The sequence below is a fragment of the Anticarsia gemmatalis genome, chromosome 5, assembly GCF_050436995.1.
Source record: "Anticarsia gemmatalis isolate Benzon Research Colony breed Stoneville strain chromosome 5, ilAntGemm2 primary, whole genome shotgun sequence".
Taxonomy (NCBI): domain Eukaryota; kingdom Metazoa; phylum Arthropoda; class Insecta; order Lepidoptera; family Erebidae; genus Anticarsia; species Anticarsia gemmatalis.
In genome coordinates, this window is record NC_134749.1 from 9,964,686 (window position 1) to 9,982,180 (window position 17,495).

Consider the following 17,495-nt stretch of genomic DNA (forward strand, 5'->3'; position numbering starts at 1 on the left):
CTTAGGTCATTCTGGAAGGATCCTGTGCATGTGCGTGACTCGAGAATCACAGTACCTGCTGACTGGCTCCGAGGATACCAGTGTCATTGTTTGGGATTTGCACACTTTGGCTGTCAAGACTAAAATATTGTAAGTATCTTTAAACTCATATTATCGTTATTTTAAACTAACGCCATATTTAATGGCCTTTGGCCAGTTTCACCACCTCCTGATAAATATATGTATAAGTTAGCTGACAAAGTTAAGTAAGCAATCGTAATCGTACTATATACTACTACTACTAATATAATTACATAAGCACGATTTGAAAAACCCTTCCCAATTGCGTATCCATCGACGATATATTTGTAAAATATCTATTAATCCCTAAACTTTCAATGACTAGTAGCCATTCTTCATTAAGCCTTTGTGTTTAAAATATATTCAAATAAACTTAATTTCTATTTTCACTAACTAATTAATATTAGTTAGGGAGAGGGCACCTATAGTTGTAATTTATGAGCAAGATACCTGCGAGACAACATTAGTTTATTACTCACGGACCATTACCTTCACTACCAGTAAAATACTACTTAATTAATATAAATGAGTTCATCTTATATGTAAACAGTACGGATATATTTATTTACAAAATAAATAGCTACATTTTCGCTTAGCAATAAAAGTAATGCTGTGTTTTAGTCAAACGTTAATTGTATTAATTAATATATTATTTTATAATAATTATGTAGTGATGAATTAACATTCATCTTGTAGAAGATAATCCAACGACCTGGGTAGCTGTAGTCAACAGGCTTTTTGAGTGTGGCTTTTCTTAGTAAAGAGCCTAGGTATACACGATGTTTCTAGAGTAACAAAAAAAGTAGGCATAGCAAATAGGAAAATTGTCCCTTGCTTAAAGTGTGGGTAACTGATCTACTACTACAACAGGCAGCTTGTATAGGGCTCTCTCCTCAATTCTTTGAGACCATACAAATTTTTGTTTTACAGCAATTTTTCGTCTCAACTGTTTCATATTTGATAAGGCACTTATCTTGCATCTATGTTTTTTATAGAGAGTTTCTCCTTAGTATTTCTAGTAAACAATGTCTAATTACTTCAATGATATCGTAGGGAGCACATAGCGCCGGTGCTGTGCGTGGCGGCCATCGTGAACAGGTCGTTAGTGATCAGCGGGGGCGAGGACTCCGCTGTTATCGTGACCTCGCTCGTCGACGGCGCACTGGTAACAGTAGCTTTTATTTGTACTAATTATTGCTTGTTTTCTTATAAGAAGAAGTTGGTGGTAAAGATATTTCTTAATCGGCTTCTATGGCAATGGGTTTGACAGCGAATCAAGCAAAATAAATTTGTAGGAAGACAAAAGGACCTCCCTTTTGTCTATGCCTACTCACATGGGCATATGTTTCAATTCAGTTAGATAACATAACAGTTTCAGTTATATTTTGATAATTGCGCAAGGAAAGCTGCACAGTACAGATTATGAGGATAAGCTGTGTTCGACAAAGACAAAAAACTGGGAGTCATGTGCAGGGTGGTTTTTCTTGCACATACATTTTTTCAGAGATGTCACAGAATATGATATCTTATGCAGATTACTTCTATTTAAACGTTGTGAGAAATATTTTTTTATCAATCACATATACGAAAAATAGTTATTCCATTCAATTATAACATTTTCACCAGGTAACAAAACTGGACCACCACCGCGGTCCAGTCACAGGCATCAAAGTCATACAAGACGGGGAAATCTTAGTCACATGCTCCCAAGACGGTACCGTGTGTACTTGGAACGTGGATAACTTCACGCTGCTAAGTACCGTGTCAGCCGGCGTGCCCGTGGCGGCTATGGAAGTGACGGATGACAACGTGTTCTTAGTGACGCTGCAGGGAGAGAACGAACTTCATGTTAGAACGTTCATTACTGGCACGCATTTGCATATACTGAAGAGGCATAAGACTAAGGTAAGATAGTCTAGTTTATGCATCGACAAAAAGGCGCCCATAGCCAGTTGCGCTCACCGCTTGGTAATCGATCTGTGGGTTAAGCAAACCTCGCGCGGTCCTTCTATGGATGGGTGACCGTATAGTGGTATTTGAACTGGACGTCTCCGTGCTTCGGAAGGCACGTAAAAAGTCGTAAAAAGTTTTATATTAAGCATGTAACGCGAAAGTTTAAAAGTTATGATAGTGATTCGTATGTTTTCTGATTAAAGCTTTGTTACATGTCAGTCAAATTACAACAGTTATTTCACAACGCGACTAATGAACTGACTTGAATTCCAAGAAAATGTTTCCCATCCGTTCATATTCAATTATAAACAAAAAACAGTCTACCGTATTTATAAATACTTCAAATCCTTAAATAAACATGTCTAATACACCTACGTAGAACAAACTCGTTTCCCGATGTTACGGCATCTAATTAAACTAATCAAAACAGAATGTTGTTGTTCGGAAAAATAAAACAAATACCTGGGTCTAATTAACTTTGTAAACAAACAACGAACCTATTGTTTTACTTAGAGGAAGGAAAGCTTTTGTGTACGAGCGTACTGATTCAGTATTACACGACAGTTTCGAAGCAGAGGCGTTTACACAGTTTAATAATCTAATAATGCCAGCAAGGCATAAAAGATGGACCAATTATACCAGCCTTGAAACAAAGGACGGCTTTCTAAACGTCTCGGAACAAATTAAACCAATTCCCACTATAAATTCAATCTACTCGATGTAGAATCACTTTTCACATTTATTCCTTGTCCCTTTTTAATTCACGGTGGACTGAACAAGTTTGTATTAGGTCGGGGAAAAAGTCTTTTCGCATTATAATATGTATAAACTTGTAATAAAATCTTTTCTCTACACAAAAAAGCTCGATATTTTGGTACCTCACGAGCTCACTAAAAGAAACCTAATGAACACATACCTAATGAACTCATTTGTGATTCTTGAAGCCAAAGAGATTTTATTACAAGTTCATACATACTATGCGAAAAGACTTTTTCCCCGACCTTAATACAAAAGGCCCCTGTTGCGTCGCGTAACTTTATCTTTAAAACTTTGTTCGGCAATACGTCCCCATTATCTGCTACAACGTTAATCTCTTACTACGAGATACGAGGATGTTTTGTAATTTAATTGAAAGAGCTTTTAAGGTTTTTAACGTTTATATTGTGTTTAAGCTTGTCAGGTTGGTTTTATAAGGATTTCGGTTTTTTGAAAGTACCCGATATGATTAAGTAGTCGTAGTCACAAGAAAGTACTGCATGACAGTACATTGTCATGATAATTACTTTCTGACATTCGGAGAGGTATGATACGCCAATCTAATAAAAAAATGATAATGCTAATAATATGACCCCACAATTTTATTAAAAGAATCATATCTAATCATTATGTATGAAATTCGCCTATGACGTCCAGATATTTAGTCCGACATGTCCCAACCACATCCTTGACATTCTACCCTACATTCAACCGTAATTGGGGATCAGTAAATTGGTTAAGCTCTTACTTTATTCGTTAGAGAAAATAGATTACCACCGATTTCTGTTAAGTGCTCTTGGACCCCGTTTTCTTATTACATTTGGTGGAAACGTGGCGCTAACAGCCACTATTAAGTTACGAGATATTGAGGTTTGGCAACTTTCCTTTGTTTATTGGACGATAGTCGTGTAGTGTACATGTAATAACTTCTACGTTATAACCAATTTCGTTAAAAGAAAATATTTTTTTCTTTATCGTTTTTGTGTTATGTATTTGCTTTGTTTGCGTCTCTGTTCTTGGTCGTTGTTAAGACCTAGTTGGGATGGTGTTGATACCTGTAAATATATTTCAAAACGTAATTAATATTCCCAGTATCAGTTGTTACGAACTTTCAATTAAAATCAAATCGAATCGGAACTTTACCTTCAACAAAGTATTAATTAATACTTCTTATTATTTCTGCATTCAAAGTATCCGGTTTTACAAACTTTTTATATCCAGTATCTTGAAACTATAAAAGAATATTGTAATGCCACCAAAAACATTCTGTAAAAACCTCAAGTCTCGCCGTAAAAAGTTGAGAGATCTATATAATACCAAGTCGATTAATCTATTTCGTCTCTACTTAAAGGACCTTCTGTCTTAAGTTATTACATAAGTTATTATCATGCCAATATTAAAAATATTTTACGTTTAAAACAAATAGACCGACCTGGCCATCGCATGATTTGTATGTATTACACTACACAGCACGACGAGAAGTTAATGCTCCTGAAATTTTAATGGCGAATTTGTGTTTTCATGCGATGACCAAGTCGATCTATTTGTTTTAAACGTAAAATATTTTTAATATTGGCATGATAATAACTTATGTAATAACTTAAGACAGAAGGTCCTTTAAGTAGAGACGAAATAGATTAATCGACTTGGTATTATATAGATCTCACAACTTTTTACGGCGAGACTTGAGGTTTTTACAGAATGTTTTTGGTGGCATCTCACTTCTTTTTGTAGAACGAACATAAGTCTAATTTGTATGGAAAGACGTTTTTTCTTATAATTCAACATATTTTCCTATGGGAATGTTTTTCATTTTCATGGGCTAAACACCCTTACCCACCTTATGTCCCCTCCCGTCATGCCTCATATAGTAGGTACCTATCTACACCTATTATTTATTATTTTCTACAGTAATAATGATTCATTAACTGCAAATGTAACTTTGTAATCTTATACATTTATATGGGATTACAAAGTTAATGTTGCAGTTAGTGTATTTAGAAAACTGGACCGAAATTAGAAAATATTGAATTTTTCCCATGATTAAGACACTAAACCTTATTTGTATTCTAAATTTTAAGCTTCTAAGTCTGCTAGAAGTACCTTAGACTTTTGATGATCGGTGAGTCAGTGAGTCAGTGAATCAGTGAGTGACAAAATTCAAAATTTTAACAAGTTGTCATTTTTAAACTACTGGTTCAAATTGACTGAAATTTTAAATATACCGTGTTTATACAATGAATAATTAGTTGCTGAAAATTCAGGCTTCTTGTTTTATCCACAACGACATTATAGGGGGGTCGAAAATAGCCTGAATTGCTTCGAGAAAAGGATAGTATAGTACGGCCGTGCCGCTTTTTTTTGCTCGACTTGCGGGGGCACTTCCGTGCCCCCAGATTCTTCTTCTTCTTATTCTTCTTCTAGTCATATGGTTAGAGGTCAAACCAGTGTCAAAGTCGATCAAGCGGCCTAAAGGTCTTAGACGTGGCTTCACGACTGTTATCTTAATAGACAACAACCGGGGTCGACTTTTTACGTGTCCTCCGAAGCACGGAGACGCCCAGTTCAAATACCACTAAGCGTTCACCCATCTATGAAATGACCGCGCCAAACGTTGCTTAACTTGCAGATCGTTTACCGACCGGTGAGCGCAACTGCCTATGGACGCCTCAAAGTATAAAAAAGATGAAAATTTTGTAATTGAAATAATATAAAAGCGTTCGACATTGAATACTTAACATTGTAGAGTTAGTATGAAATTAAGTTTATTCGTAGTACGGAACGAAGGTTTTCGTAGAATTAGTAGGTATTTGTACTTGTTCTGTAATTAATATTGTTCTTAAGACAATCATTGGGTATTGTTTATTGTGAATTCTTGGAAATTTACAACACGCGTTAATGTTAGCTATAATACGTAGTTAGTCGTATATTAGTGGCTTTTAAGATAATTTTGTAACAATATAAATGGAAGGTAAATTTGTAAGACTTATCGAAAAATTATTTTATTTGGCATCAAAACATAATTCTTATAAATTAAGCGACATTGACAGTTGTTATAACTTCTACTTCTGTCAAGTGTCTCATGATTCGTAAAATAATATCGTACGTAGACAAACCCGTCTAGGACAATATACATCTTGTTCGCGACAATAAACTTCCCATAAAAGGCTTGTGAAACTTTTAGGTGAAATGTTTCTGCGTGGCCCACGACTCGTCCCGCATAGCTGTGGGATGTGCCGACCAGCGCATATACCTCTACAGTTTACACAACGCACAACTGCTAAGGACGTTAGCAGTGGCTCATGATCTAGCGGCGCTGGCTGTCGCTGACAAAGACCACTTCTTGCTGGCTGCAGGTGAGGAGAAACTGTCACCCTTTTAGATTTTAATTGTAAAGACAAACATTCCAAAACTTTTTTAAACTCTCGCGACTTTTACACGTAATATTATACCGTGGTCACCGGCTTACAATACCCGTGACCACGGTCGATGTAATTCGATCGAAACGTCGGGTAAACAAATAAGATATTGTTAACTGGCTAAATTCGCATCTTCTAACTCTAAATATTTCAAAAACCAAATATATAGCTTTTACCAATTATAATAACAGTCAACCCGGACCAAACGTAACTATAAAAATTCATACATGTGGTAACTCATCAAATATTGATTGTTCTTGTGAAAAGATTGAAAAAGTAAGCAATATAAAGTACCTGGGAGTTCATGTCGATCAGCGGTTATCATGGCATTCTCATATTGATATGGTCATGGCCCGAACTAGAAAACTGATCTGGATTTTTAAGCAACTTAGACATGTGACAACTAATAAAATGTTAAATACAATATATGTCTCTCTGGCTCAATCCATTCTTATTTATTGTATACCCGTATGGGGCGGTGCAACAAAAACTAAATTTCTAGAACTAGAGCGGGTACAGAGATCTCTAATTAAAGTCATGTTTTCCAAACCTTTTAAATTTCCAACTAATGAGTTATACTCCTTAAGCGACATCCTCTCAGTCAGAAAATTGTACGTACTTCATACCGTTTTAAAATTACATAAATCTCTATCTTATGACCCTCACCATCAACATAAACGACGAAAACACAGTGTTGCACCTACTAAATACGTAAGAACAGCATACGCCAAAAGGCAATTCATTGCACATTCTGCCATACTTTACAATAATATTAACAAAACACTTAACATATATCCTATGTCTGCAACAATCTGTAAAAAGACATTAATCGAATGGTTAAAACTGAAAACTTATGATGACATTGAAATATTAATGCAAACATCGTTAATATAAAATACTCTTAAACACACAGACTCACTAATTGCACACACTTACACAAACACACACACACACACACACTTACTCAAACACACCCAGACACACACACACACACACACACACACACACACACACACACACTAACACACCCACACACACAAACACACACACACCAACACACACACACACACGCACACACGTACTCACACAGTAACACAAACTTACACACACACACACCAACACACACACACACGCACACACGTACTCACACAGTAACACAAACTTACACACACTTCCACGTACATACACACGCAAGTGTTGTGTTTTCCACTTAATGTAACGTATATAAGACGTTTTTGTTTATAAGAGATTCTATTTTGTTTAATATTCTTTTAATTTTTAATTTTGTTATATTCAAATTTTCCTTTGTATTCCTTTTTAATATTTTATATTTTATTCTGTACACCACTTTTACCCTTTTATAATTTGCTATTGAAGAGCGAGACCTCCTAGCACAGGTATATTTTTTACTTAAAAGGAGGTCTCTATGTAACATTTATTGTAAAAGTTGTACGAGATTACGAAATAAACATTTTTGATTTTTTTGATTTTGATTTTGATTTTTTTTTTTGAAAAAATAAGGTACAACTAAGGTACCTTTAGTATTCAATCGCGTTTAGGACCCTTTGCATTATAATATAACATTCCATGACTTTGTAAACAAAAATCTTTTTTTTTATATACTTAGCTAAAAAATAATAAGGTAGCCAAAATGCAGTTCCTTTTGGCTACCCTTTGACTATGGAAAATTTCAATCCCTACGTTGTTACGAGAACTGATAAAAGTTTTACCAAAATCTGTTATTGTATGACTGGACATAAATTTTCTGATAAGTCTTTACAACTGCGTATTACAATATTCATCACTGCTTCCCGAATAAATATTGTTTACGTCCTTTTACCTTCCCAATACATTATCTTATGTTTTGTACCGGTACTTCCTGTTTGTGGGATTTTCCGCTGAGCTTACATTGTTTTTAGGCGGGAACAGAGTAACAATATATTCGTTCCACACGGAGGACAACTTGACGAACTTCCGACCAACGAAACAGACCAAGAGACGCCAAACGAAGTCTAACACGAACGTTTCGATGCTACAGGTAACAACAAACATTTTAAAACTAAACAAATACACTGCCAGTTTATTTTGTACGAAGTTTGTTTTGCTTAATATTTGCAGTGGGAATTTTAGTTTCATTCTGTAATAAATATTTACATTCACATTAACCACTCGAAATTGTTGATACATATTTTTATTGATTAAATGTAAGGCTTGCTACACGAGCGGGATTAATGCCAAACCGGAAATGTGTGTAACAAGCCACACATATTATTATTATTTCATAATTTGCTTCATTTATATTCAAAGTACTCTTTCAATAACATTAGCTTAACAGTACTGCCTGATAAAGTCTTTGTAGACAAATAAACAATCTTCTCATTTACCTCTATCAGGCTGAGCAAAGCGAACTGATTCCGATCAGTTGTCTTGAAGTATCTCGGGACGGTCAACTGGCGGCTAGCGGATGTGCCCGCGGTCTTGTTCGAGTTTGGCATCTCTCCACCCATCGCCTCCAAGCGACGCTCAACGGACACATAGGACACGTCACTTGCGTCACCTTCTCACCGAATAACCTCTTGGTGCTTAGTGGCTCTGAAGATAGAACTGTTGTTGTATGGCAGTTGGCTGATAATTCACCCTCTTTGACTTATAAGGTAGGTGCCGATAATTGCTTTGTTTCTAGTTTTCTTTGAGTTCGTAACCAAAGTTGGCGCAGCTGCATCGACAGCTGCTGTTTCTGTGGAATAAACGTTTATTGAAATTCAGCTTTGAAAGTTTCTTAGATTAATTTTTAAGATCTTGATATTTTTATTTTCATATTTACCTCTGTGTTACTTTTATCTTAAAAATATATAAGAAACAACAAAACCCCTTCTGTTTAGACTGTTTAGACTCTGTGAACATCCTCTTGCAGTACCTTTTCCTCTTTCAGCCTCTTAACTTATAGGAAATAATGTGTTAAAAGCATATTTGCCGAAAGAGGAATACTCACTCCTTTTACATGAGAAAAGTACTATAGCGAAATATTCTCGCAGGGTCACTCAGCGGCATTACAAACATTGCTCATGATGTCGGACGGACGCCGCGCGATGTCGGGCGACAGGTCGCGCAACGTTCACGTGTGGCTCGTGGACTCCGGCATTGTACTGCACTCCACCACCGCGCCTACTGCCAGCCTAGATGTTACACTCAATATGAAGTTCGCTGTAAGTGACTTGTTATTGACTAAGCTTTGATTTTACCAAATTAAGCTGGTTTTCATGCTTCCCCAATTCGAACGACAAAACAGATAGTAGTTTCTCTGTAAGTGTTTTAGGAACTGCTAAATCTTTTCTCTTTCTACAGCAAAACGACAGTTTAAATATAAAGTCGTCGTCATCAATGACAATATTTTGTATTTTTTAATTGCCCAGAATTACGCAATCTCTAATTATCCACGCGAAACATATCAAGTATCGATTTATTTTCCTATTTAGTTTTAAAAAATGCGCAAGCTATATATGCAGGACAAGACAATTTTCTTCTAAATAAAGTAAAAATACAAATGTAGAATTACACAACAACAGTTATCTGTAGGTGATTCGAATCTCCTTCCAATACCAAAGTGGTAATAAACAACAAACTTCAGAGATAAACTTTCACGAAACATCCAACATTACTCTAGTAGTTTTCAGCTGCTGAAACTTGTACGCCAACAAGCTTTTAGTCTTTTAATTAATTTACGCGTACAGAAAATTCTCCCGAAATAATATTTCATGTGGATCATTTATATTTCATGTGGTAATGATAACACTTAGCTTCTTTACTTAGCCTTATTAAAATGTATTCATTAGTCTTATATTACAAGATATGTTTATAAAATATAGTTTGATTCAAGATGTTTTGTTAAACAAATGAGGTATCGCATTATTCTAATTGAAATCGTCTTTGTTATATATTATCTTACAAAACTAATTTAATTAAGAAACTGATAAAAGCATATAAGAGCTTTTTTTTTTTTAAAAAAGACAACTCCCGCACGAAGAATTTCTCTTGTGTCGCGGGGACTTTTACAAACATACAAACAACGGACACAAAGCACAACCAGACCCGAAAGAATTATTTGTGGATCGCACAAATAATAATTGCTCCGTGTGGGAATCGAACCCACGACCTCCCGACGCAGTAGTGTTGGCGTGGTGACCTTAACCACTGCGCCACGGAGGCAGTCAAAGTAGCTTTCACATTATTCCCTAGATTTTTGTGTATGTTTTTTTTTTATACAATAGTAGAATCATTCAGAACATTTCCGTTATGGAAATAGGTAATTTTTTAAGCAGAAAACCCCGCCTTTAAAGTCTATAATATTATTTGAATACGACAATTTGTCATACACAGGTACTCTCTGACGGTGACAATTCAGTTCGTATCTGGACGTTAGCCGGTGGCGACAGTGGTGAAGAGAAGCGATCAGTTTCACACGCGGAACGGATCACTTGCTTCGCTCTGACAGCCGACTCGCAACATGTTGTCACTGGGTCTATGGACATGTCGCTCAAAGTGTGGAAGTTGGATGGAGGGAAATTGTCACAGGTCAGTGAAGACATTCGAGATTGAAGAATGATAAATTGTTAATGACCAGAGTAACCTTACCAAGTTTTGTTCAATTAAATAAGGGTGAAAATAATAACTGCGGTATTTATTTCCGCGTTCGTTGATATTTATTTGTTATTTAACACTAAAAGGGTCGGATTATTATATTTAACAATAACAAATCACATACAAAGGAAATGAAAACATTGTTCATAAAATATTTGGAAATAAAATTGCAGTTGATCTTTCTCTAGTACTACTATGATTTGAGTTTGTATCCACCACATATACCGCTAGTTTTAATGTCATTGTCAGTCCGTCTTCCGATGATATTTAACAAAAAAAAATATCTCATCTCATGATCATTTTGAACAATGTGTTTAATTATTATAACATATTACATGACCTATCACTATTCCCCCATCAGGTGTTAGTCGGTCACTCAGACATAGTCACGTGCGTCGCTGTGTCCATTACGAACAAAACCCAGATAGTATCAGGCTCTTGGGACTGCAACCTCATCGTGTGGGACATCAACACTGGCTCCGACTTACATCTGCTCTCCGGTCATTTAGGAAAGGTCACGTGTGTCAAGGTCACTGGGGACGGAACTATTGCTGTATCAAGTGAGTTATGTCATATTTTTAATATACATTATTTAGAATTAACGTATAAATTAAGTAGTAAGTAGAATATTTTTTGTAACGCGGAATGCAGTAGTACCGCTTGCCGTTTGTAAAGATACCAAATTATATTTAAATCGTGCGTTTTCTTGCTTTTGTATTTGTACATATAGATAATTAATTTTAGAAACATTCTCTTATTGACAGTGACGTTCTTTATAAAATATTTTATTTTTTATAAGGTGCGGAAGATAAAACTTTGATAATTTGGGAAACTAAAAGAGGTCTGGCGTTGACATCTCTGGCGCTGCACGTCCCACTGCTCGGTTTTCAGATCACTAGCGATTGCGCACGGATTGGTGTTCATCTTTTGGATAGAGGTAAGTGAATAAATAAACAAAAGATTCGATCTACAAAATACAGTTTTTCCAACCCAAAAAGGTCCTATTTGAGTAAAAAATAACTTATTAGTGCACAAAGCTATAAATATTGTTATTAATTTAAAATACAATTTCACACACTATATCAACAAAAACAAATGACAAGCTTATCGCAGTACTCGTAAATAACGTCCAAAGTTATTTATTGGCCAATAACAATAAATATGTCACTTCAAACATGTTTTCAAATAATTGCATGTATTGACTTACTCATTGGTTTCCACCAGGTTGCCTTCCAATGATCTGTCTACATAACACGCCTGCTACTTATGTCAAGATACCCACTTATGCTGCACCTACCAAAGACGTTGATGGTAAGATTGATTGACTTTTATAAAACATATTCATAAAATATTTTAATAGATAATAGACTTTCTTAATGTATATTTCGATGATTTTGTAATGGTAACCATAAAAACTCAACTTGTAAAATTAAAATTGTAAGAAGCGACAAAAAAATATAATGCACAAAATTTTATCAACGAAATGAATAAGATCACTTACGATAGTGGTTACAATTACTGAATCTAACACTAGCTTGGGAAATGTGTAGATCTGAGACTTTTTTATGAGACGACGAACTCTATTGTGAAAAGCACTGGCAAAAAGATTTACAATGTGGTCGATACAATTATTGATCATGCGTGGAGCTACCAACAATCAGCGATGTATACTAACAACTATTTTGTGTAAAAAATATCAACTAAATAAAATAAATCTTTAACTGAAAACAACTAGTAGTTGACTATAACATTTTTGTTTAGAACTTCGTCCATTAGCACCGAAGCGACCGATGAGGAGATTACTAAAGAAAGAAGTGTCACTCGACACTTACACGTGGCAGAAAAAGTACGGGCATCTTACGTCCGCGGCCATGATGGCTCAAGTAGATGAACGCTTGAAGAGACGGTAAGATTTATTCAAACTTTAAGCTTTTATAGTGAAATTATTATGAATACCAATAATGTAAGAAGCATATCGAAGACATAACTAGTTTAAAGACTAACCCTCTTATTCATAAAAATATATGATGTTATGAAAGGCTTTTAAAGTGTTTTGTTCCCTTCACTCCTTAGCGAAATGAAAAAAAGAAAACATATTATAGCAGCTTTTTAACTAAAATAAGTTTATAGTTTGATTATGAATAAGAGGGATAGTAAATTTTGTATAAGCACTTACAATTGGATACATTTTCAGGCATAGCTTGTATGTTTTAAATATTTGATTTGGTCTTTTTGGTTTAGGTTCTCAGTATCTGCATCTATGGAAGAAATATCAAAAATACAAGAAGCAAAGAACAAGGATTTAGGATCTCAGGTAAAACACAACTCTATCTGTGGTTCTATAAATGTAAATTACTATGTTTTGAAAAACACTTTTAACTTGCTTTAAGAATCGTACCTATCTACTGTCATTTATAAAAAAATGATGCTAAAATACAATGTTTATTTTACTAGTATCAAGCGTAAAATTTCAAAACAAAAGAAATATATTGCTCTAAAGTGTAGTGTTTCTGTCGTGTCCTAGAAATAGGTATCCTTTAATATAAAATGTCATGTGCAGGTGAGCTTAGGGCCTGAAGAAGCGGCGATAGCGCAATCTCAACACTTCGATCAACTTGAAGCTTTGTGGAACAAGATATCTCCGCCAAGACGACGTTCCAATAAGGTAACAGATTTCATACTATACCATACAATACATACATAGCGTTCTAATGTTTACTTCTTCGTTATATTTAAGCATCAGTGACTATGTCATTAGTAACATTTGACTGTCACCGCGGCGCAGTGGTTTAGGTCGCCACGCCGATACCGTTGTGTCGGGAGGTCGTGGGTTCGGTTCCCACACGGAATATTTGTGCGATCCACAATCCACTATCCACAAATAATTGTTTCGGGTCTGGTACTTAATGTCCGTTGTTTGTATGTTTGTAAAAGTCCCCGCGACACAAGAGCAATTCTAAGTGCGGGAGTTGACTTAAAAAAAAACTATGAAACGACTCTTCAAGAATAATATTTTGTTAATTTTCAACACTTAAAAAATAATATACTTTGTTTAATGAGTCCTGAACGTTTGTGTATTAATTCCAAAAATTGAATTGAGAAAATTCTGGTCGTTAACATGAAATTTTGTTGCAGTCTCTATCGAAACAAAGTTCGCTAATCGAGAGTCGCTTCGATTCATCTGACGAAGAACACACGCCCGTGGAAGAACAAGGTAACTGACTAACTTTCTTACTTATTACTTATCTGTTCTTATCTCTTTTGTGTACTTAATTGTGTTTGAATCACGTCCCGATGGCTTCACTTCTGTAGTTGACTACTAGGAATGTCGAGAACCACTTTTCAAGACGCCATTAACTTTTTTTATGGTCACCTAAAGTTGTTTCTAAATAAAATTTTAATCTACATAATACAGTTGTTGTAGTAAAATGCTAAGAAATGAGGATATAAAAAGGAAAAGTTATGCAAGTATCTTAACTTAAACATACAAAAAATAGTTTACTTTTATCGAAAATATTCACAGAATAATATTTCTTTCACAGAGCACATGGTCGAGTGAGGATTAAAGTGAAAACAATTTTAGTTAAAGTATCATTAATTTAACGTTTCAATTCGAGCTGGCCTCGTCTAGTTTAATGCAATTAAAACGAACACTTTATTAGTTATTGACGAATAATGATTGATTGTGTGAATTGCTGTCGTATAATTTGATTTTGTAAGTTTTAACTTTAGGGAACTCACCAAACTTGGTGATTGATCGAGTTTTACTTTGACGAGATTATAATGAAACGGCTGTCTTAAGGCCTGGTAGTGGCTTATTTTTGCGAATCACTGTAAAACAAACCCTACTGATATTTAATTTGTGATTAATTTAAAAAGAAATAATTTTATCAAGTCGCGTTCTGTAGCTCGATTCTCTACTATTGACAACCGGCTGGTCATTGAGAAATTTTGTATGAGAATCTAATCAGCGCCTCTAACGGGCGTCGTAGCAACTATTTTGGCAGTACATTCTAAATGTCAAACTTTCGATACTCGAAAGTAGTGGCTGCACAGAATCGAGCTACTGGCCTTCCTCTATGGGAAAAAGGCGTATTATTGTTGCGTGCGTTGCGTGTATTGTTTAAAAAGTCTACCGTATGTTATCGTGCTTTGCAAAAATAAACCTGAATGTTGCGACTACAAATCACGAAGTAAATTTAATGAATCGTTAACTTAGATATTACGAAGTTAAGTAATAGTAACATGACGCTGTAGTTGCTGATCGTGAGTTAGAAACATAATAGAATAATTAAGGTAATATCTTCTGCCTGTACGCAAGTGATCTTCTAGAATAGGTATAACAATACTTTCCTCAGTTAATACATGTTCAGCTTTTAGCCAATGAACAACGTTCGTTTCAAATCTCTCTCTCTCATGAGTTTTATATTTAGTCAGATAAAAAAATATCTATCACTTATGAGTCCTAATATTTCGTTAGATAAAAAAATGTTTTAAATATGTATTTCCTATGAAAAGATTTCTATGTTGTTTCGCCTAAATTCATACATCAGGCGACCATTTATCCAGATTCGTTATTTAATACTACAAAAGAGTTATATTTGGTTTCTACCCTGCATTATTCTTCGATAAAGTTTACGTATTCACGCTATTAAATTGTGACAGCACATTCTAAAGTTTAATTAGCATGTATGTATCTACTTTAGCAGACTTTTAGACTAAGAACTTACAAGTATAATACGTGAAAAGTAACTTATTGCGTTGAACTAGTATATGTAGAAATTGAGATAAAATATGTTTCAGCAAAATAACCTTCGATTCTCTATTATAAGTTTACGACGTTCCTTTACGATAATAGGTTTTTCGAATAAACCTTGTACAATATTATTTGAAGTACATTTTCACCAAAGTTAATTAAGTACCAATATTGATAGTAAACAATGTAGACAACTTATTTACTCTGTAAATCTACGTGTTTGTTTTAAATAAAACGAATTTGTTTGTACAGTTATGTTAACCTATAAAACTAAAATGTTAATTTATTGTTTGATTATTGAAATTTTAATTATTTGTTTTAAATACTTTTAGGAGTAAAATAGTATGTAATGATAGTAAAGTAGTTTATATAGGTATAGATATAATCTCCCCGATTTATGTATCGAACTAGTGTTTTCCAACTGTGATCCCTTATAAAGACTTCTATATAAGTACACATAGTATTCAAACTACAAGTAATCCTTATGAATAGTTAGTTATAATGAACGTCTGTTAGTCTATCCTACTTATCGAATATTTTCTAACGAACTAAATTTTAAAAATGTATCCTATTATTTCGCGTTCGCAACACTCAAGTTTAAGATTACGAGAAATATTATCCACGTTACACATAGAAGAAACTTTTTGGATGACAATCAATATACAATCAAATATTCGATGATTTTCTTAATGACGTTTGTATATTGTATTACTGAACTCTAAATGATAAGCTTTTACACATCTGTAATGAAAATGTTGATGCAACTGTTAAAAGTAATACAAGCTTCTAATCCTTTGTTTTGAGTTGTGATAAGGTAAATTGTTATCTTGATGTTCGTGCTTGAACTGGACTGTATTACTTACGTTTGTACATGTTCAGTACAATGTGTGTCGGTTTAGTGATAGGCAATTACGTTGATCAAATAGCTATCTTTAAAGTCTAATGTGCGCAGCGAGTCAAAGCTATTAGTAGAATAAATTTTATTGTGTAGAATTTCTAAAATTTTAATGTTGGTACTAGACGTTACTTATGTATGTATAAATTAGACAATGCAATAATATTTCATAAGTAGATGCACGTACTCGTAGACGAATAGGCTGAATTCTCTTCACGAATAACGTTTGAAGCAAAACTTAAACAAGCTAGCACAATTTACGCTTCTTAAATCTGTCACAAACAAGCTAACGAGTGTTTTGAAGAGGAATTCGATAGATGTTTACACTTGAGGACGAAACATACCAAATTATAAACAAATTTTGTGAAAATGTATTCGTATGTTAATGTAACACTACAGACTTGTCTATCTACATAAAATTGTGTGAACTAAATTGTAATACTCTTGTCCTCAAGTGTACGGTAGGCTCGCAATAAGTTTTAATACTATAATCGTTAGACACTGTCACCTTGTTAACTATTTGTATAGAGTTTTATATATTTATCGTTTCTTATTCCTCACGTATGTGAGTTTTATTTTTGACCTGTCGTGGCATTATATCTGAAAATATATCCTCTGTGTTTCTTACGAGTGATTTTTATTTAATTACCTTTACCCTTTACCTAACATGTTCATTATAGAGAGAGCAAAATGTAAGGATACTTTCTTTCAGAATAAAGACGTTGCAATATAATTAAGAAGCTTCAACCTTTATGTCTGCGCCACATATCTAATTAAACTTCTAATTAGACCTCTTTCAATAGTAAATATGTACATTCTTCAGGCCAGTTTTTTTATATTATATTAACACTAGCTGACACCTGGTTTTTAAAAATAAAAATGTTAAGGATGGAAAACCTTTATCACTAAACGGTAAGAAAAGTAGGTGTTCTCCGATCTCTAGACCTACTTAATATACTTTCAAAATTTCGTGACAATCGGTCAAGCCGTTTAGGAGTAATATGGGAACGAACATTGT

The 17,495-nt window shown here is 34.4% G+C and overlaps 1 protein-coding gene across 1 annotated transcript in view; it reads left to right on the forward strand.

Moving 5' to 3' along the window:
- Positions 1 to 17,104, forward strand: part of LOC142973137 (protein qui-1) — a 108,486-nt gene extending 91,382 nt beyond the window's left edge. Inside the window, exons 16-31 of the mRNA XM_076114715.1 lie at positions 6 to 129; positions 1,114 to 1,225; positions 1,687 to 1,965; positions 5,954 to 6,125; positions 8,108 to 8,226; positions 8,582 to 8,842; positions 9,224 to 9,394; positions 10,566 to 10,760; positions 11,188 to 11,386; positions 11,626 to 11,763; positions 12,051 to 12,137; positions 12,588 to 12,732; positions 13,068 to 13,140; positions 13,387 to 13,491; positions 13,962 to 14,040; positions 14,369 to 17,104. Coding sequence (XP_075970830.1) covers positions 6 to 129; positions 1,114 to 1,225; positions 1,687 to 1,965; positions 5,954 to 6,125; positions 8,108 to 8,226; positions 8,582 to 8,842; positions 9,224 to 9,394; positions 10,566 to 10,760; positions 11,188 to 11,386; positions 11,626 to 11,763; positions 12,051 to 12,137; positions 12,588 to 12,732; positions 13,068 to 13,140; positions 13,387 to 13,491; positions 13,962 to 14,040; positions 14,369 to 14,385 — 2,276 coding nt within the window. The 3' untranslated portion in view covers positions 14,386 to 17,104. The remainder of the gene's footprint in view (positions 1 to 5; positions 130 to 1,113; positions 1,226 to 1,686; positions 1,966 to 5,953; positions 6,126 to 8,107; positions 8,227 to 8,581; positions 8,843 to 9,223; positions 9,395 to 10,565; positions 10,761 to 11,187; positions 11,387 to 11,625; positions 11,764 to 12,050; positions 12,138 to 12,587; positions 12,733 to 13,067; positions 13,141 to 13,386; positions 13,492 to 13,961; positions 14,041 to 14,368) is intronic.
- The last annotated feature ends 391 nt before the right edge of the window (positions 17,105 to 17,495 follow it).